This window comes from Megalobrama amblycephala, linkage group LG8 (genome assembly GCF_018812025.1).
Source record: "Megalobrama amblycephala isolate DHTTF-2021 linkage group LG8, ASM1881202v1, whole genome shotgun sequence".
Lineage (NCBI taxonomy): Eukaryota > Metazoa > Chordata > Actinopteri > Cypriniformes > Xenocyprididae > Megalobrama > Megalobrama amblycephala.
In genome coordinates, this window is record NC_063051.1 from 12,214,498 (window position 1) to 12,235,974 (window position 21,477).

Below are 21,477 nucleotides of genomic sequence, written 5' to 3' on the forward strand. Positions count from 1 at the left end.
CAAGATTTTCTTTTTTAAATATCTCACTTTTTGTTGATTTATTTAAGCCTTTATCATCCAAATATAAAACTACAATAAATAAATAGATTTAATTTTAATACAAAAATACTCAAGATTGATTTTTAATATTTTTTTTTAAATAATTATTTGAAATAGAATTATTTAAATACATTACACACTGTATATGGGGGGAGGGAGGGGGGGGGGGGGTGTCAATGAACTTCCTTTTAGCTTCCTTTTAGTTACTTAATACAGAGTTTCACCAGTTGGGTATTTCAGCTCTGCTTGTTGTGGATTTAAGCAGTTTTCATTCTTAGTGTGTCACAGTTTCATCTACTTTTTCAAGTCAGAATGTTTCTCCCCAACATAAGTGGTAAGTGTTTATTTCTTTTTCCTAAAGTTTTTGAAGTAAATCTTGCTCATCTAATTTGACTACATTGTCCATCAGAGGAACATTTAATTAAATGTATCTAATTGCAAAAACGTGTAGCTCTGATTTCCATTTCAGTTATTTAAATTTACAATAAATTGCAACTAATGGTTTAAATTAGATCATATGAATCAGGGCTAGCCAAAGAACTTGCTTTTTTTTCTCCCTCAATTATTTCTAGTGCAACCAAATATACAACATAATTGCAGTTACTAGAAGAGAACTAGCTTGATAGATAGAGCTGTCACTATTATTATAAACATATCACCATAATAATATTGTCTAATAACATTTACATTTCAGTGAGCAGGACTGTTTAGATGCAGACCGGTCGGTTTGGCCAATTAAGCAATAAAGGTCAAGGTCATTACTTTTGTAATGTACAAATATATTTTCAACCAGCAGTCTAAAAATATAAACAACTATATTAAGGATTTAAATCATTTATTTGGGTCTAAATAATGTCTTGTTTGCTCCTCAAGTATAAAATGTTGAAACTTGCACATTTCATGTACTTTAATTTGGGAAGTCCTGTTTTTCACAGTATATTGCAATCTTTCTTTCTTCATAGCGCTAGCTGTGGTGTGCTGGATAATGTGTGTGAGAATCACAATGTCCCAGGGTAAGAATCAGTTCACCTGAATAATCTACTCCTGTACAGATGCAGAAGCACATGGTCAGTACAATGAAAGAAGGCAAATTTTCCAGTTAGATGACAGGTCATATAATCTTATTACATATATCTGTCATGCTGTTTATGTCAGGGTTATGTTCTGTTTTCTGTTTCATTGTGACCCAGTTTCCCAGCGTGTTTGATTTGTTGTATTCAGTTCACCTGTTGTCTATTAATTAACTCATTAGCTCCTCATTTGGTTTAGTATTTATACTCCTTGTGTGTCTGCAGTCTTTTTCCTGTCTTCATTAATGTTAAGATGTTTTATGTTTATATGTGAGTTATTATATTAAAGACTTTTTATTGGTCCCTTCATCTTTGTGACTTACATATATCTTATTGTCTAATTGTTCTTATCAACTTGTAAAAAAATGCATTAATGAAAGACTTTTAGGTTGTCAAGGTTCTTTTAAAAAAGTACATAAGTAAAAAGATAAACGGAGTGTCTATTTACACTAAGTGCAAATTTGTTGGCAAACAGTATTTACATTAACTCCGCCCACCAATATCTGGTTGGGCCGCTCAAGTTTTACAAAAGACAGAAGGAATAAAACATATTCAGTGGCACAGCAGTAGAGAGTATGGTTTGCAGGCTTGGCTTTTAACGCGATCAATGCGGGTTTGAATCCGTCTTTTGCCAAGCTCGCGTTTATTTTCAATAAAGATGAAAATAATGTTCCAAAAGTGGAAATAAACGGTTTAATAATATTAAAAGTGCTTATTGGGTAGGGTTAGGGGAAGGTGTAGGGAGGGTTTTTATTTTCCCAATAAGGCATTTAATAATTTTAATAAATATAATAATTTACACTCTATGATATTATTGTATCCTGTTAATGTACAAAAATACTGAGGTGCAAATAGTATCCGCCAATATAAAGTAGATAGCATATAATTACTATTTACTCTTATTGAAAAGAACTGATACTTTTACATTGTGTAAATAGAATCTATCGCTATTTTCACCTAGAGTAAATAGCATATCTCTAAGAAAATGCTGCTATTGTTTAGTGTAAATAGCATCCAGAGCCGGCCCGTTATATAGGCAGTATAGGCAAATGCTAAGGGCGCAATCTCGCTAGGGGGCGCCAAAGAGGCCGGATGCGTGGACAGGGGCGGATCTACCGGGGTGGCATGTGCCACCCTAGTAAGAAACAGCTTTGCCACCCCAAAATTATCACAGAACAAAATATGTAGCCTAAGTAGTGTTTCAAGTACTGCTTTTCAGGACCGGCGCATATGATGTCTAAAGAAATTGCGTAACACAAAGTGATGGCAAGAAAACACGTCTTTCAATAAACTGTGCGCGCCCAGTATGCTTCATTAACAAATGACTCTTATGAACCAACACAGCGCAGCCAAGTTCACTTACGATTTTTTTCCCATATTTGTACGTGAATCGGAAAATTATTGCTTCCCGGCTAACTCTGAAGTCCTGTGAGAAATGTAGTCCCATCCGAATATGTCAGATTAATTTTCGTAATTTTTTGACGAGCTGATTCAGCGACCGCCCGCTCCACTTTCATCACGGATAAAGGTATTTTTGCCATCCGACGAACCAATAACATGAAATCAATACGGAGATACCGATCACAGAAACTAATAAGGGGTAAGAATCTAAACGTAGCCTATTTTAGCTTTTCTCGATTGCTAACACACTAGAAGTGATTCAGTTGGCCCAGTTTCAAACCATTCGTTCAGTTATCAAAACAAAAACACATTTCTCAAAACGTTTAACAATGACAACATTAGGAAGCAAAACTGATGACACACCAGTAAAAATCTGAGAGAGCTGAATGAATAATTTACAGGGGTTTTAAACTTACACAGAACCAGTAGTCTACTTTTGATGAGGGAAATGTCACGTTGCACACCCTCAATGTTGTGATTATCAATTTTCTTAGCCATTCGTTACATGTATAGGCATACTGTATTTTTTGCAGCGCTGAGAAATGATTGCCTAGGTATATAGTCTTGTGTCAGAAGACCAATACACTGCTATAGTACTGTACTGTAATGAAGTTTAGATAAATGTGCAGAGGATGCTGAATTTACTTTTACTGCAATTGACAGTCTACTGTATTGTGGTGCATACCAAGTTTATACTTATTTTTCTCATGCTTTTCATCTACTGCAAGATCAATTTATAATAGTAAAATGAAAAAGAGGTATTTTTGTTACCGTGTTATATGAATTGATCTCACTAGTGTTCACTGGGCAGTGCAGTAGTCTGTGTATTTGTTATGTTTTGTGTGTCATCTGATGCCAAAGTTTGATTTTGTCAGACAAGAATACGTTTTTGACTAGAACATTTTATTTTGACCTGGATGTTTGAGGTTTGTACAAGTTGGTGTATAGTTTTGATATTGTGTTTAGTTGTGAGAAAATGTTGAATTGTTTCATGAATTGTGCATTAGCAATCAAGAAAAACAATAGAGTCTGAAAAGTTTGAAGGACAAATTTATGTTGGCTTGTCATAAACCCAACTTCAAGTCTTGTTTAAAAAATGTAAAAACTTTGGTCAGTTAGTCCAGAATATAGATGTTCTGGGTGATTGCTAAAGTGTTGCTAGGTGGTTGCTAGGAGATTCTGGGTGGTTGCTAGGCTCTTGCTATGCAGTTGCTGATGTGTTGCTAGAGTATGTGGTTGATAGGGTGTTCTGGGTGAACACACACAGACATTCCCACCTCTGTTAATAACAGAAACTCGGCTACTTGCACTTGCACAGCTACTTGCACTTGCACTAACATGTTGATATGCAGGTTCTCTTCTTATTGTGCATTACAGTTCAAACGTATTTTTTTAAATCATTTATGTTTTTGAAAGGAGTCTCTATTATTAAAATTTTTCAGGATTCTTTGATGAATCGAAAGTTCAAAGAAACAGCATTTATTTAAAATAGAAATATTTTGCAACTTATGACTTAATTGATCAATTTACTGTGTCCTTGACTAATGAAATCTTTTCCACAATACACAAACTTTTGAACAGTAGTGTATGACTGCTAAGGTCAGTGCAACATAAAATTCCATGATTTGTTTTATTTAGTGTTGCTTATATGGTTTGCTGAATATAATAACTGATTTGAAATGAACAAGCACAGAGTGACTAAATGATAAACTATAAATGCTGATCCAATTTTGCATTAATAAGTCTTTTTCTGTTCCTTTCTCATTCTGTCTCTCATCTCCAGCATCTCTTCCAGCCCCTACATTCAAGTTTGGATCCGGGGTGAATGCAATGAATATTGAACTAAACACTTTAGTCGGGGTTTCCTGTTACATTCCTAGAGGTGCTTCGTATCCTGTAACTGTGTCTGTGGGCAGGCTGGAAAGCCCCTCACAGACCCCAGAGACCACAGAAGCCTGGGTGACCACTGAGGTCATCCATTCTTCGAAAACAATGGATTTCACAATCCCTGCAGTAGCCAAGTTTGAAGGGAAAATAGTGTGCTGGTACCAATCCACTCGGACTGAACTGAAGAATCCTTATTCTGAATTCAGTAGTCCTCTTACCTTAGTTGTATGTAAGTTTAATTGTGCATAGATGAGTGGATTTTAGCATTTTAGATTAGAAATGTTTTACTGAAATGTCACTCTGTTTCTTTCTTTCTTTCCCTTTACCAGCTGCCCTCCGTGCTCCCAAAGTGTCTTTGCACCCCAGTCTCTTTCGTGTGGGTGGGAATTACACTGTGTACTGTAATTCAACCTCTGGCCCAGTCACAAACTTCACATTAAGTCTGTATTACCGCAGCCTCCCTGTCACACCTGGAACCAACTGGACCTTCGCTGGTTCAGTGTTTCTCACACATAGCGATAATATTTTCATAAGCAACACAAATGCAGTCGTCCCAATAGAGTTTATCTGCGATATGGAGATGTTGTACAATGGAAAAGTCTTGAGTTCACCTAAGTCTAATATTGAGAAAGCCATCCCAGGTACAGAGAATCTTTTTTTTTTGTTTTTTTTGTATGTATGAGAGTTTATGTGTACTTATACAGACTCAAAAGACTTAATGGAGCTCAAGATGTTTAATTTAAATCTGTTTAGGAGAAATATAAAAATGGAATAAAAGAGTATTAAACTGTAAAATGAATGTGGATAAATAGGTGAGAAATCTGAGTCTAATTTGAGATTGTTCAGATCTTTTCTAAAAGAAGGAGACTTGGTTGAGACTAATTGCGTTGAGATCTGAGATACTAAATTTGAGACCAAATTATTTAACTGATGTCTAGAAAAAAGAACAAAACAATCGAGATCTTGTTTGTGATTTTTCTTTCCCACGTGTTTATATTCATTTCAAGTCTTTATGTTTTCTAAAGCCATGGTGCATTGTCTTCACTTGTGCTCCATTAGAAGAGCTTCCGGTTCGCCTCTGGGAGCAAACTTCAGGAGAAAGCTGTCTAGGGTACCTGGATGTCAAGTTCAGAGGCAACTGGCAACCTGTTTGTCAGAAGGAAGTTACCGAAGCTGATGCATCTGCTGCTATTGCTACGGCTAAAGTGGTGTGCAAGGAACTGGGATGTGGGCGTGTGCTGGAGTGGAAGAGGGTTTTGGACTACGAGCGAAATTCATTCACACTTGGGGGTATCAGATGCAGTGGGAAAGAAGAAAAGACCAAAGATTGCCCAATGGGTGAAATTGAATCTTGCAGAGAGAGAGGCTTTCTCTACATAGTTTGTTCAGGTGAGACAGATTGAGATTATTGTACAAAATTATTGCAATGTCACCTTATCCAAAAATATTTGTAAGACCCCATGAAATTAACAAGCACAGTTTTCATGAACCATAATGTGCTACTTGCTAGTTGGCTGCAGGTATTAGAGGGCTAAAACTGGACAAAAATCTGTGTAGTGCCAGACGAATCTTCAACATTTTGTCCCATTTTGCCATTTTAATGAAAGATTTTAATGTAAATTTTAATGTATGTGTGCTGTATATCAGCTAAAGGTTAATAATGTCGAAATTAAGGAGTACATAAGCTTATGTATGACTTGAAAAAAAATGGTCCAAAAGCCACAAAACACCAATTCATGGGTTCTGACTAAATTTCTGCATTCTTTGTACCTTTCTAATAAATGTCTTCATTTTACTCTCCCTTTTTCCAGATGCACTGCCCCTTCCTAAACTGTCTGTGATGAATTATGGCCCTGTCTCCAAAGTGTATGTCAAGGAAAAACAAAATGTGCAAATCTCCTGCTCCGTTGACTCAACTTATTTAAAAGGCCACTATGTAACTCACCCTATTCACACTTGTACTCTTAATACTGTTACACTGAATTGTTTCGTAATTACATTGCAAATATTGTTTCTGGTACATATACAGCAGTTGTCTTTCTAAAGTCTTTTCTGTCCTGTTTAGGGGGACTTCATTTTTAAAAAGGATGGTGCTGTTTTGAGAAGAATGTACATGAGTCCAATCTCATCTGTGTCTATCACAGAGTCTGACAAAGTGGATGGAAAATATGAATGTGTATACCAACTTGATTCTTCAAAAATTAAACCGGTGTCTCAGCCCAGCAATTCAGTCTTCATTTACGGTGAGTTCTTATAAACAACCAACTTTTTAATCCAAGATAACTAACATAAATTATTTTTCTTTCTTTTTTTGCAGTCATGCTCTTGATTTGTTATTTATGTTTAATGTAGAATTTTAAATAACAAACACCAGGGGGCAGTGCTGAGCTACTAATTTGTAATTTTTACATCATTAAAAATGACCCCTAAAGAATGAATAGTTCTTTTTGTCAAGACCCCAGTCATTATCATATATTTTATTTTAGATAGAGTAGGTCACTTCTTAAGGACTGATATACTGAGCAACGTTTAAACAATGTTTTCTCTTTGCCACAATATTCATTTCCGCCACATTTGCAAGGTTTTTTGATTTAAAATGGAAATGTTTTCCTGACTTTGCTGATGTTCACTTCAGTTTGTCTTTTGCAGTATACATCCCTCCGGATCCGGTACCAATTGTTGCAGGTGTTCTCACAACTGTTATTGGAATAGCAATTATGACGTATATTTGTGTGTGTAGAAGAGCAGAAGAAGAGGTACAGGGCAATGAATTTCCAGCACATTCCCAGGACCCAGCAACAAATACTGAAAACCCAGATCACAATGTCTACATACCACAGCAAATGTAGGCTATAGAATAATCATCAATGCCTTAAAATTGGTTTAACTTCACTATGGAAATTTACATTTTACATGAAATATGAAGTTTGATGAATGTTGAAAAACTCTGGTTAATTTTGCAAAACATTTGTACAAAGGGCTCCTGAAAAGGTTAGTTAAGCCTTTCATGCATGAATTATAAAAACCTCAGTCAGGATTTTTTGTTGGTTTTATTGCTCTTAGGACATGAAAAACAAGTTTTTAAAAACATTTTTCAAAGAGATTTTTAGATGTCCACAGTATGCGTTTTTGTTTTTATCTGAAGAGATAGTGTATTAAACATAATACAGTAATAACACAGTAATACTGTGTATTTAACAAGCCAATGAATAAAATTATATAAAACATGTAAAAAAAAATTATAAATATACAAAAAAAAATATAATACAGCTTAAATTTTTGCACAGACAATTGAGTTTGTTCCCATTCGACCAGCAAATGAAGAATTCATACAAGTTGAACTTTGCGTGTGTTTGATATCAGAACATAAGGATGTGATTCCTTCAAAGATCTCTAAAACCGGTGAAGGTACAACTGTGGAAACCCGAATCAGGCTATGTAGAAAATGCTCACGCTCCCTCCAGTCTATCAGCGTACATCAATTTACCCTTATTAGCTGATAATTCTAATTATGTTTTAAAATCGACAAATTTCTACTAGCTCTGCTCTCTGAGAAAACCTGAGACTAAGGCCCCGTCCACACGGAAACACGTTTCTGTGTATACGCACAAATTTTGTAACGGACAGGCGTTTCGTCCACACGGATGCGGCGTTATGTATGACTTAAAAAAAATGGCCCGAAAGCCACAAAACACCAAAACACCAGTGCAAGGTGAAACCGCTATTTTTTTTTAAAACTGGGTCCCAGAGTGGATTTGAAAACGCCACCTTTGCGTTTTTGTGTGGACAGCCAATCCGTATATTTTGTGAAATGATGAAGTCATCACCCTGACCCTGGTCAGTCACCACTAACAGCACAAAACAGCTACAACAACAACAATAGAGTACTACATGCTTGTGTTCGTGCTGCAGAAGCTACCGCGCCTAAAGCTTCATTAAAATAAAGCTTTATTTCTAAGCTTTACTAAAATTTGTATACAGCCCGCAAGGTTTATGCACATGCTCCAAGTCTTATTCTCTGTTTTAAGTGTATCTCTGTGGCAGAGTTACAGCGCCACATACTGATCTGGCATGTATACTACATCGTTTTGAGTCGTTTCAGTGGTTTCGTGTGTACGCAGATATTTCTTGAGGAAAAAAAAAGATCGGATAGGGTAAGCTCTGGCTTCGTGTGGACGTAGCCTAAAATCTACACTAGCAATCAGGTGTTTTCAGTCTCATCTGAAATGTGCAATGTTGAGGGTAATGCATTACAAGTAACATGCATTATGCAATCAGATTACTTTTCTGATCAACGAGCAAAGTAACGCATTACAAGTAAGGTGCATTACATAATCAGAATACTTTTTTTCATATAACTGCAAATTACATTCTAATAACACAAATACATTTATTTAAAGCCCAAAAAAGTTACTGCAGCTTAAAGGGTTAGTTCATCCAAAAATTAAAATAATGTAATTAATTACTCACCCTCATGTCGTTCCACGGGGCGATTTCAAAACACTGCTTCATGAAGCTTCAAAACTTTATGAATCTTTTGTTTCGAATCAGTGGTTCGGAGCGTGTATCAAACTGCTAAAGTCACATTGGTGAACCGTTGAAATTTCGAAACACTTCTGACGTAACAAAGCCTTGTTTACTGAAATCATGTGACTTTGGCAGTTTGATACACGCTCCGAACCACTGATTCGAAACAAAAGATTCGTTAAGCTTCATGAAGTTGAAATCGCCCATTACTAGATATTGTTGAATAAAGTCGTTATTTTGTTTTTTTTGGCGCACAAGGAGTATTCTTGTCACTTCATAACATTAAGTTTGAACCACTGTAGTCACATGAACTGTACTAAATATGTCTTTAGTAGCTTTCTGGACTAATTATCTTGCTGGCAAATGCAGACTTCAGTGAGCCATTGGATTTTATGAAAAATATCTTAATTTGTTTTCCGAAGATGAACGAAGGTCTTACGGGTGTGGAACAACAGTAACAGTAATAGTATGAATGAAATATAGCTAGATGTCCAATTTAGTGTGATGATAGATGATTAATCAGAATTCCCTCCCAATCTAAAATAATACTTGGAAAATGTAGCAATGATATGACTCCTTAAATGTTATTTGATGTTACAACTTTTTTTTACCTGCAAGAGTCTCCTAGGAGGAATGGATATTCCAGAGCAACTTGGCATTTCTGACTGGCTGTCGACCATCTTGGTTTAAAGAAAAGAAAAAGAAAAAGAAAAAGAAAAAAGAAAAAAAAACACATATATGGCTCGCCACTTGGTGGCAGTATATAGGACGATGCACTACTGTCCATTGTTGTGGTTGATGTACAACTATGCCATCAAAAACCTATGCATATGCAAGAAAGTTGCTTTTTGAATAGCTGTCCTCTGTAGTGTCCTCTCTGCATGAAAGGATTAAAAGAGAATATTTAAACATCAAAATCTGGCTTCATAAAGGACAGTGGGACAAAGTTAATGTAGCTAAAATTACATCTTGAAAAATTAACTAACCTATAGAGTTTTAGGATAATTATGAATTAGAGAGGCTGTAATGGTTGCAATAAGTAAGTTCTTTGCAAGATTTTAATGCATACTAATTGGGGGGAGATGATAAAGTTAAGTGTCATCATCACAGTTTAAGGCCAACATAAGTGGATATATATCCTTTGAAATATCTTTTTCTATTTATAGTTTCTTAGTGGTTCCATTGTCTAATTTTAAGCCATAGCTATTTGATGTTGAAACTGTCCATAATTAAAAACATTTCAAGGGACCCAAACAACAGAGGCAATGAAAGACAAAACAAGGCAAAACTTGTGGTCTCAGATTTATTGTATTCAGATTTTAAGTTGGTGTCAAGTCAATCAATACAAAATAAATCTGGTTGAACATGATTTCAGTTTTGTTGCATTTTTCCATTTATAACAGGGATTGTAAAATATGCTCTGGAAGCAATTGAATACTGGGGAAAGTGTAAGGTAGTACAGTAACCACACAGTAACAACTGAAGCATTTAGCTTCCAACTTGGCAGGTACTCAAAGTTAAGGAGGGATGGTCCACAGAAATGCCATTGTGCCTATTTTTTGCTGTAACAGATCTCCCTTGAATGTGAGGTAACTGGACATTGGCAGCCCACAAGTCACTGTCATCAGTTACAGGCTGTAGGTCATGTTTTATAGCAAATAGGTAAACTGACACTGACAGCCACTGCATGATGATAAAAGACATATTAGTCAACTAAAGTACAGCAGGGAGTTGTAAAACAGCACAAAATACTCAACCAGGACTTTCAGGACCTGTATAACACATCCCTGATCCAGTGAAACCATGGTACTGCTTGTGGTCATGCTAATGAGACTTGAAATCCTATTGTTGGGAAAGGCCTAGTTGGCTTCAGTGGTTTCTATGTGTATACATTTCATTCAAGTCTCTCTTTCCCCAATACATACCAGTGCAGAAATACAAATTCAGTGGCTGGGAGTACATATTCTTCATTAAATTCTTCCTGATGTCATTTTAGTGTAGTTGGGTTGATGATTTAATTTGGTAGTGACACCACCAGACAAAAGATGTGTGTTATGGGTCACTACCATCAATGCACAGAAAAACCTAAAACTTATTTTGTTTAAGAAAACATTGTCCTCATCTCCTCATCAACAGGGGATAGCTGTCTGGCTAGAATATAGCACCATAGATGGTTTGAATTGTAAAAAGGTGTGAAGTGATCTGGTTGCAGGTAAGGAAGGTGGGAAGCTAGGTTGGGTTGGCTTGGAAGGCTTCTCCTTAATAGCGTCTTTGGCTGCTGACGGAGGTGACGCTGGTTTTGCTGATGGAGCTGCCACCGTATCCTGAACCTCCACTGAATCCTGAGCCACCGAATCCTGAGCCACCGAATCCTGAGCCACCGCCATAGCCAAATCCAGCGCCGCTACCAGAGAAACCTGCAAGAGAAAGATGGTTCAGACACATATCCAACATGACCTGAAAAATAAGATTATAAGAATTGTGGATTGATTTAGAGAGAGTGAACAAGATTTAATTACCAGATGACAGAGTTCCTCCAGTGGACTGCTGCACATGAATGGTGGCTGAAGCTCCACCGCTGGACAGTCTGAGTAAAGATGACAGATTTGCTTAATTTTGTTTTTCAACACCTAGAGGTTTGTCAAAAAGTTTTTTGAGATTGTAAATATTAAAGAAACACTCTTTTAGCACTTCCTACCTGCTCTCCTCTCCCTCCAACAGCTTCCTGTAGGTGGCGATCTCAATGTCCAGGGCCAGTTTGACGTTCATGAGCTCCTGGTACTCACGCACCTGGCGGGCCATGTCTTGCTTGGCCCTCTGGAGGGCTTCCTCAAGCTCCTTGATGCGGAGCTTGGCGTCCTTCACTGCCAGCTCTCCGCGCTCCTCAGCCTCAGCGATCTGAGCCTCCAAGTTGGCACGCTAAAATGACAACAACATAGATAAAGTCAGCTTTTTCACATAAACAGGGTGTTAAATATTTTTGTATCAATCCTTGCTCATCATTACCTGTCCCTTGACGGCATCAATCTCATTCTGCAGGCGGGCGATCATGCGGTTGAGTTCAGCAATCTCAGCCTTAGTTGAGCGGAGGTCCTCACCGTACTGACCAGCAGAGGACTGCATCTCCTCAAACTGTAACACAAATTGAGACAAATGAGCACTTGCGTAGCCACAGATGAGGTGGGCTTCAAGAGTTGAGCCTGTAAGAGCTTGACCAACCTTCTGTTTGTACCAGCTCTCTGCCTCGGCACGGCTGCGGTTTGCGATGTCCTCATACTGAGCACGAACTTCAGCAACAATGGAGTCCATATCCAGGTTTCTGCTGTTGTCCATCTCCACAATAACTGATGTGTCCTTGATCTGAGACTGGAGCTCACGCAGTTCCTGCAAACACAGACCAAACAATATGTAAATTGCCTGCCATGACAAAGCAACAGTACTATATGCTAAGAAGTTTTGGTTGGCCAAACATAAAGAATTGAACTTACAGCCTCGTAGACTGCCCTGAGGAAGTTGATCTCATCTTGAAGAGCATCAACCTTGGCTTCAAGCTCAACCTTGTTCATGTAGGCTGCATCAACATCCTGAAAAAAATAAGAGGACATTCATTAACCTATTGCTATCACAAAAAAAAAAGAAAAGATTAATGCAGTGAAAAAGGGAGGCAAGAAAACAAAACAGAAAAAACATAAATAGTCCTTACCTTCTTGAGCAGGACAAACTCATTCTCTACGGAAGCACGCTTGTTGATCTCATCTTCATACCTGTTAAGAGATTGGAAAATGTGAGTAAATCAATTCTGTTCTCAGTGTTTATCTGTTAAATTATTAACCTTCAAAATTTCAACATTACTCACTTGTTCTTGAAGTCCTCAACCAGGCCCTGCATGTTCTTCAGCTCTCCTTCCAGCTTCATCTTCTCATTTCCCAGGCCATCGAGCTGTCTGCGCAGGTTAGAAATGTAGGCCTCAAACATGGCGTCAATGTTAGAGCGGGTGGTGGTCTGTTCTTGGAGGAGACTCCATTTTGTCTCCAGCATCTTGTTCTGCTGTTCCAAGAAACGCACCTGAGGGAAAAAAGAGAGAGAAATTAATATTTTGTCTGTTTGTTTTAAATGATTTTCACTGTCAAGCTCCTTAATTTGGGGTTAAACATGTAGTTGAGGAAGATTGCATTCTGAAAATGAATGAATGAATGAGTGAATGAAGTGGATTGGTGGTTTTGTCTGGCTTGTATGACTCCTTTGTAGTGCTGTCTCTTTAAGTGTCTTTGTGTATGCTTTCTGGAAGCATTGTTTAAGGGAATACAAATGGTCATGAGTCATTTTAGCAGGCATTTTCTTTCTGCAGGGTGGAGTGAAAGAGGGGGGATGGGAAGGTGAAAGTGGACTGACTGGGTGTGGCAGTGCTGCACACCAGCTACATAGGCTGGAAAAAAAACTTTCAGTAATGACCTCGCCCCAAACCTGCATTGCTTCACAGGGAAAACAGCAACATCAGAGAAACACGACATACCTGCCACACCCTAAGGCAGGTTTTGTCTCTGGCCTTTGGAGATCAGCCATACCTGACAGCACCTGTCTAGCTAGTAATCTACTAAATTTGATGTCTTTACAATTTTTTTTTAAATGTCTACAGTATGAGTGTACCCTACAAATATTAATGCCATTTTCCTCAATACTTTATCTTAAATGAACAATAACTTACATTTCACTGTTATCTTGAACCTTAAAAGGTTCAAAGGCATTTATAGGCATAATCTTTGACCTGTAACCTGCTAGCAAGTTATAAAGCAGAGTAAACGTTTGGAGCATCTAGTGTCTATGGCCCAGATGACTCATCCAGGTCACACACTTCTTACTGCAAATTCTCCCACAGGCACTAAAAAGGTGTGTGTGTGCAGACTGCATGCCCTTGGGTGTGTCTTCTGTCCACATTTGCTCAGAAAGTTATGAAGTGTTTGTTTGCAGCCAAATATGGGCGTAACATACAGCTGACTAAAGCTTTTTTTTTTTTTTTTTTTTTAAATAAGAGAGGCTGAAATAAAAATGCACAGCACAAATGGATCAAAATGACTATCAATTTCACAAGCTGTGTGATTTTTTTGTGGTGTAATAAAGTCTAGACTTTGGACTACACACAGACTGGTTACTTGTAGCACTCTCTATGTAGTGTGTATCTACTGTATGACTCACATGGTTGCTAGGTTATTACCTAAACTCCACCCATATTTGGATAGCCTTTTGAGGACTTTTTTTCCAAGGATAAAGCAATACTAAGAGAGATCTAGTACAAATGGTTTAACATTTGTAGAATTTACATTAGCTTATTAGCTGAACGTTACTACTTACAATTAGTAAAGATACTACCACACAGGCCTGTGGTGTAAGCAGATGAAATTTAACTTATCTCAAACTCATTTTTTACAACTAAGAAAAAAGTCTAGCTTGCAGATATGCTTAAGGAATGCTGTTGTGCAAGGGAAAACATATTCCCTTTTTTTTTTTTTTTACAGCTGCGAGCTATTATGGTGTGTAGTAATACTTAAGGCATCCAGTGTTAAGAGCCACTGGTTCAAAGGTCATACTTAGTAATAAAATGAAAATTCTGCATTTGAATGCTCTGTGCAGAGCTATATCATTTTATATATTTGCATAAAATGTAAAAGACATTGTCAATATAAGAGAAAACAAATGCATAATACTCACTTTGTCAATGAATGAGGCGAAGCGGTTGTTGAGGGTCTTGATCTGCTCTTTCTCCTGAGTGCGGACAGCCTGAATCGTGGGGTCAATTTCCAGGTTGAGGGGGGCCAACAGGCTCTGGTTGACTGTTACAGCAGTGATGGGAGCTGCAACGAAGCCCATGCCTCCACCGAGACCTCCACCGAGACCTCCACCGTAGCCTCCACCGTAGCCTCCACCATAGCCTCCACCCATGCTGCTGCTGCTGAAGCTGTAGCTGCTGCCTCCAGCACCGAACCCTGCACCGAAGCCTGCGCCGGCACCCACGCCAGATCTCCTGACAGAGCTAACCCTGGTAGAACCGACGGGAACTGCATAGGCTGACTGGCTGGAGTAGCTCTTCCTGATGGAGCCACCGCCGCCGCCGCTGCCACCAACGCTGTAGCTGACAGTCTTGATGCTTGTCATGGTGCCTGTGTCTTTCAGTTGCTGAGAAGGAGGTACGAGAGTGCTCTCTGAGAGAGGAGTGGACTGGAGGAGGTTGCTCACAAAGGAGAGTCAAAGTCCCTCTGCGTGTCTCTCTGCAGCTGGCTGACCAATTTTATACACACACTGAAGGGGGGGTTTGGGGGCGGAGCCACTTATTCACACAACTACACCCACTCACAGATTCACTCTCACACACACACCCTACCTGTTAGACAGGTACAGAGAGAAAGTAGCAAGATAAATGCTGTCACACCCAGCCCCAGGCTTAGCCCCTGGTGGACAGAGAAAATGAGAGGAGAGGCAGAGACTTGAGGACAGACATTCCAGTAGAAACTCGGAAAAAATTCAGAAAAGACAGTGCAGCTCTCACAGTCTGCCAGCGGGTGTGTGTCTGCCTCAGTATCTGGTTGGCTGGGCAGCCGTAGAGAGAGAGTTAACCTCTGCTCTTTTCAGCAGGGTGGGGCACGTAGCAACTTTCACATTTATGAATGGCTTTTTTCCATCTACTTTTGCCAGTGTTTGGAACTGGCAGGGCTTTTTCTCCCCAAGAGATGAAGAGGTACATTGTTGAGATTTACAAGGGAAAAAGAACAGTGAGCAGGGTTTCCGTCAGTATTGGTATTGGAAAATGTGCACACATGCTTCTGCACAGTAGCGCTAGCGGCTAATGCAGCTAATGTATTTTATGGCTCTAAACTCCACCATATGTGTGTACATATGAGTGTGTGTGTTTGAGGTGGAGCGGACTGGTGTGATAGGGCTGGGGAAAAACAACAGCGAGAAAATTTGCCACAAAAGTACAGTACACTCATACTACCGCATCACTCATACTACTAAACGCATAATACGCCCTGCATTGTCAAACCAATTTCTCATTTTCAGTTCAAGTCAACATGATAAGCCAACTTTTATTACACAACTGTCTACAACTATCATGACACTTTGATAGTATAAACCAGGTGTAAAAGGTGTGAGATCATGGTACAGTAATCTTCACTTTGTATGAGTGTTTGTGATGAGTAATAAGCTCTAGCTGTGTCTTTGGCTATGGTGTGCACAAGCTTCTTTAAAGACGTCAGACGGGAAGGAAAGGCAAGAATATGCATGTCCGGGCTGGATCTCCGGTACATTGTGGAGAAAGTTTACTGTAGCAAACCATTACAGTAATCAGATGAGGGTTTGGCCAGGGGTTTGGCTGGAGACTGTATGATATCTGCAGGATTGTGTGCAGACTCATCCATGACTTTATGGAAATTATTCATGTGCACGTATTAGTGTGCAAGCATGTTTGCAAGTTTAGCAGATCTTAAGTTAAGGTGTATAATGCATATTTTCCGATTTGCTTCGGTAAAATAACAGGGCTTGGCACCTTGGAATTATCGCAATGCAGTAAGCACCCACATTTGCATTGCTAGTATTGTGGAAAAAATATATGCAAATATTTCTGTAGCATGGCTGATGACAGTAGATATTTTTATACTAAATAATATGCACATATACACACACATAGGGAAATATATAGAACACAAGTTAGCATTTATCTCTGTATTAAAGTGGCATGTTTGATGAAGACAGATAAAGATCTGAAGCATCTGGCACATTCCTAGTTGAAGAACTAGTGACAAGAAGGGACACACCCTTCATTTGAATCATCAGCTGACTTATTACACTAAAATAAAGCTTTAAAATACTAAAAAAATATATGGATTAACATATGTATATGCATAGATTGGACCCATACTTTTTTTATTCAAAAAGAGCAGTTCAGATGTGTTCATCACACATTCATCATAAAAAGACTGTAAACTATTCATCCAGGCCAGCTGTCAGTCACAAGGGTGGAATCATTTTCATATTTGCTGATCAAACATTGGCAGTACAGAAGAGAATATCTTCTGATATGTATTTTAATGGCACCCAATAGTCTAGATCTGATAAAATGAAGCTGAAATCTTGTTTTTAATCCTATTCAGTCTAGTCGTAGTAGTATCTCTGAAGGAGATTAACAAGAGAAACATACAAAACACCTGCCTGCATTTTAAAAGCGTGCAAAACAAAAGTCAATAGAACACAACTGAACAGCACATTCAGTTATCTGAATTTTTAATAATGCATGTGGGGATGCATGGGGTGTTATTATCTTTTCATTGTCCTATTCATAGATGATACATTCAGTACTTTGAATATCCATTTCAAACCACTCTGAAAGAGTTATTTTAGGTTTTCTTTCACGTTATGCATTTCTGGCTTGTATATCAATAATAGCTACTTTAAAACACCACAGTCAAATCTTTGGAACTGATCACTAAAAAATATCAAGGACAGAAAATTGAGACTGTCTCCTGTTAAATGTTGCACACCAGGAGTTACGGGACTTTTAGAAACATGTTCACTTGCCTAGTTTGCTGTGGTATGCGTAATTTGCATATAAGTCTGCCTTATAGCTACAGGGCCACAATCAGCAGCTGTTTTCTTTCTTTCTTTTCATTTTGTCATCCATGTTCCATTCAGTAAATGGAAAATGTCAAACCTGGGCAAGAGGAGCGTCACTCAGCACTCTATAATATATAGTTTACACAATGTTTTCTAAGTAAATAAAGTTCATGCCAAAACAGCATTGTTTTGTGAAGACTTTTTTTGAAACTTCAAGAGAAACATCATTAAAACTTTTAAAACATTAAAAATTTACTGCCTATAGTGAACCCGCCCAGCTTTGTACCCAATATGCAAAACTACATAAATTTAGATCTCAGGGTTTCTATTCTGAAAGAGTTCAGATAATGAAACCAGTTGGGTCTGTATTTCCAGATTATGGAAGATAGACTGCAACCCACTCCCACGGTTTGCTACTACACTCGTACCAGCATGATTGACCTTTTTAGGAAGCGCTGAATAAAAATGTTTCATTAATCACACACATTCCATCCACCCAAAGCTGCTATTGTCAAACCTATTCTTTTGAAGGTCATCATGATGTGTACCAGATATTTCGTGCACATGTGATAGTTAAAAAAAAAGTTAGACCTAATAATTTAAAGAGCAACACCTACACAAAAGTGCACAGGAAAGCCTTTTCTTGCAACACACACACTGTTAGCGATTTCTGTAAATACCACAGTATTTTACTGTAATATGAACTGTATTTTACTGTAAAACAGATATACAGTATGTTACTGTATTTTAAAGTTGCATCATGGGAAATATCCCATTGGCGCCAATAAAATACAGTATTTTTAATTTACTGTAAACTGAAATACAGTAAAAACAAATGAGCGCGAAAACTGACCAATCACATCATGACTATCAATGTGTTTGCAATCTATCCAGAAAAAAAACCTTAAAACCTTAAAACATAATGAAATCACTTTTATTTTCACACACACACACACACACACACACACACAAAAATAGATGTAGATGTAAATTTTAGTTTGCGGTTGTCATTTAATTTGGTGGGCCTATGTTAGTTTTTTTTTTTTCTTTCCCAGTTATCATGAAGAATTTCATTTATCATGACTATGTGTGCAGCTCTGAGCCAGAATACTTTTGTATCTACTCAGTGTTTATTTTATTTTCTTCCCTATTTGATTTTTTTGTTTGTTTCAAAGGCCAAGGAGTGGAAAAAGGGTATAAACGTCTATGTCTCTACATGCCTTTTTTCTCCTCCCTCTCCCGTATGTCTTCTTATAGTGAATGGGTGTTGGTTTAGAGAACTTAGAGAAACTCATTCTGGAGGATCTCATTACTCACAGTCAGCGAGTTGCCGACTTCTGAAAATGCTGTGAACCAACTTACCTTGAAACAATGAGGGTGATCATATAAACAGCCACAATCATATTAGTCTGCCAGTTCACAGAGCCGCTTTTTATGGGATTCAGGCACACCCATAATCTCAACAGATTTACTACTGAACTCAATAAAGATTAGAAAAAAATATTGCACACACATACAGAAGTTGGGGAGGCCAGGTTCAGATACATTTTGAAGGTGGATTTTAACAAAAACCATGGTTTTGATTAACATAAATATGTTTTATGCTTAAATGTTGCTTAAATGTTGATGAAAATCCAATAATAATATTTGTGAACTTTTTTTTATATTAAAAAAGTATAAAAAAAAGTGGAAATGTTTTTTAGACTTTAGATTTTAAGATATAGCCTAAATCTACCCTTAGAAATGTAAGACTTTTTTGTTTTAAGAGCTTTTCTGACATTTATACACCATTTCAAAAGACCACTGAATTAAAAACAGCTGGAACGGTTAGGCAATGAAATTTGTCCAAAAGACATTACATGACAAGGTTCACTTTTTTCACAATATGTGATTCATTCTATAAAAATGCACAAGACAGACACAGGGAAGAACCGAAATAATAAAAAAGAGAGAGTGGGATGGAGATTTATAAGTGTTTGAATATTATCGCAGCTCCAGGCAGAACATTAAGACTTTATGAATGAATGGATTTGCTTTAATACAGATACATAAGTTCGTTGCCAGTAGCTCATGGCCATTTACTACTCACTTGGATATCATTACTACAGACAGCAATTACCTACTTGTCAAACATTATGTTGAGCAATTATTCATTCATAAAGTTCAAGTTTTCAAATAAAACAGGTTCTGAGCTGCCTATAGACAAGAGACAGTAGACAAGACAAGTTCAAACCTAAAAAGGTGCAGTTACAAATTAATTAATAAAATATAATAATACTTAAACTTATAAGAAGAGAAAAGGCCTTAGACTTGACATCAGGTGTGGTTGGCTGATGTGAAGCAGAGATAAACAGAACACATACAGTAGCTCAAAACAGATGAGATGACCAAAGTTGATTTATATTTTCTCTATCATTTTAATTTGAACCCCCCTGATATTTTAAATAACTTTTCAAGAAACATAATGAATTTCACTATTTTTGGCAATAAATACCTTTTTTTTTTTTTTTTTTTTGTGACCACTGTAAAATTATAATAACATATTTTTGGCCCAATTCATCATGTGCAGATCCTTTTTTTTTTTTTACTTGGTTTTAATAAAAAAAAATCATAAATGTTTCAAAAACCTAATTTTTTATTTAATTTCATTCAGCATTAGCATTTTTATAACAATCTGATTGCAACATTGGGATAAGCTCCAACAGTGAACAAGCAGTTTGGAAAATGGATGGATGGATGGATGAATGTTGCTTGCAAAATAAATAAATAAATGAATAAAATAAAATTGACTTTTCAAAGGCTGTCAATGGAGAAAGAAGCTTTCGGGCCCAGATGGTGTAGATATGGCATACCAGCAGGAGCTATACAGGCTCCCACATGCTACAAGATAATTGGGCCACTTTTAGGCCCAATTCTCCCCTGCCTTTCAAACAATCCTAGGTAAGATCCAGGTCTTGTGTAATATTCAGTTCCTGTGAAAAACTGTTCCAGTGGGTGGAGTATACATGAATATTCATGATATTTCCTCTGTGGTGGGGTGGTCTTGAGACAATGCACAAATGAATGGAACTGATTAATGCACGCTCTCCAATCGCAGCTTGTTTAATGGATTATTTCAAAAGGTAATGAAGTATCAATGTTAAACATTAACTGCAACAGTTCACATTTTCAGACCATTTTCAAAAACTATTTTTTAAAAAACTAAATTTTTCTGTGAAAAGCAGTCCAAACACGCCATCTCCATTTCTTCTTGCTCATCGTCCGCCATGTTTGTTTACGCTAAAGTCATGTTTGATCGCGAGAGATTTTATGGTTCACAGTCGGGACTCTGGATGTTTGTAAATGGAATTTGTTAGTGTGTGTGAGTGCATCCTCACACTATAGAAACAAAACTGTTAAAAATATGATTTTTTTTATCATTATGTTTATGGTCTCTCACTTAAAAACTCTCACAAAAAACTTTTAGTGTGGGCCAGTCTTAACTGGACCATGCTCACCAACTGAACACCGACTGTCTTGGTCTAGGTCGGAGACTCGCTAAACTATTTTGTCTAGTCTTGACAGTCTTTTATGTAGTGATGAAGTCAGAGAGATGAAGTCAGAGAAGGACGGCTGGGTGGTGGACAATTGTTGATTTCTACATCATTAGCGGATACAGTCATATTTTCCCATCATATGGTAATGCTGCTATAATCCAGCAGTTAACACTGACATGACCACAGAATGTTTTTCCCATGGAAGTGCTTCTCTATTCTAAAATTAGTTTTTGATTCCTATTTTGAAGTGTTAGCACAAAGCAGTCAGATCACATTTGTTTACAAAGGATAAAATATCTTAGACTTGACGACTCAACAGTCAGAAGAGGGTATTCCTTTAGCATTTACTATTGTTTTTGTTTTCCGGTGCCTAGCAACCATGGAGTTTATGACGAAGACTTCCCGTCCACAGT

At 37.6% G+C, this 21,477-nt stretch overlaps 2 protein-coding genes across 3 annotated transcripts; one reads left to right on the top strand and one right to left on the bottom strand.

Annotated features, from left to right (window-relative positions):
• The first annotated feature begins 242 nt into the window (after positions 1-242).
• On the top strand, positions 243-10,293 carry si:dkey-195m11.11. Of its 2 annotated transcripts, XM_048199316.1 has the most exons (8): positions 243-373; positions 1,002-1,052; positions 4,294-4,626; positions 4,727-5,038; positions 5,457-5,786; positions 6,209-6,333; positions 6,463-6,640; positions 7,047-10,293. In XM_048199316.1, the coding sequence occupies exons 1-8, from the start codon at positions 352-354 to the stop codon at positions 7,244-7,246; spliced, it is 1,551 nt and encodes a 516-aa protein (XP_048055273.1). In that variant the 5' UTR covers positions 243-351; the 3' UTR covers positions 7,247-10,293. The 2 variants fall into 2 exon arrangements, with proteins under 2 accessions (XP_048055273.1, XP_048055274.1); XM_048199317.1 differs by lacking the exon at positions 243-373 and having other exon boundaries at positions 1,023-1,106.
• On the bottom strand, positions 10,214-15,195 carry krt4 (keratin 4). Its single transcript, XM_048199318.1, has 9 exons — positions 14,631-15,195; positions 12,781-12,989; positions 12,628-12,688; positions 12,413-12,508; positions 12,144-12,308; positions 11,931-12,056; positions 11,623-11,843; positions 11,444-11,511; positions 10,214-11,341 (listed from the first exon to the last, which is right to left on the bottom strand). The coding sequence occupies exons 1-9, from the start codon at positions 15,072-15,074 to the stop codon at positions 11,184-11,186; spliced, it is 1,548 nt and encodes a 515-aa protein (XP_048055275.1). The 5' UTR covers positions 15,075-15,195; the 3' UTR covers positions 10,214-11,183.
• Positions 15,196-21,477: the final 6,282 nt, after the last annotated feature.

Coding starts and splice junctions, on each gene's coding strand:
- si:dkey-195m11.11 (XM_048199316.1), top strand. CDS start 352: ATGTTTCTCCCCAACATAAGTG. Junction 1,053..4,293: donor GAGAATCACAATGTCCCAGG/GTAAGAATCAGT, acceptor TCTCATCTCCAG/CATCTCTTCCAGCCCCTACA. Junction 5,039..5,456: donor TATTGAGAAAGCCATCCCAG/GTACAGAGAATC, acceptor GTGCTCCATTAG/AAGAGCTTCCGGTTCGCCTC.
- krt4 (XM_048199318.1), bottom strand. CDS start 15,074: ATGACAAGCATCAAGACTGTCAGCTACAGCGTTGGTGGCAGCGGCGGC. Junction 12,509..12,627: donor AGTTTGTCCTGCTCAAGAAG/GTAAGGACTATT, acceptor TATTTTTTTCAG/GATGTTGATGCAGCCTACAT. Junction 11,342..11,443: donor TGGAGGAACTCTGTCATCTG/GTAATTAAATCT, acceptor TTTCTCTTGCAG/GTTTCTCTGGTAGCGGCGCT.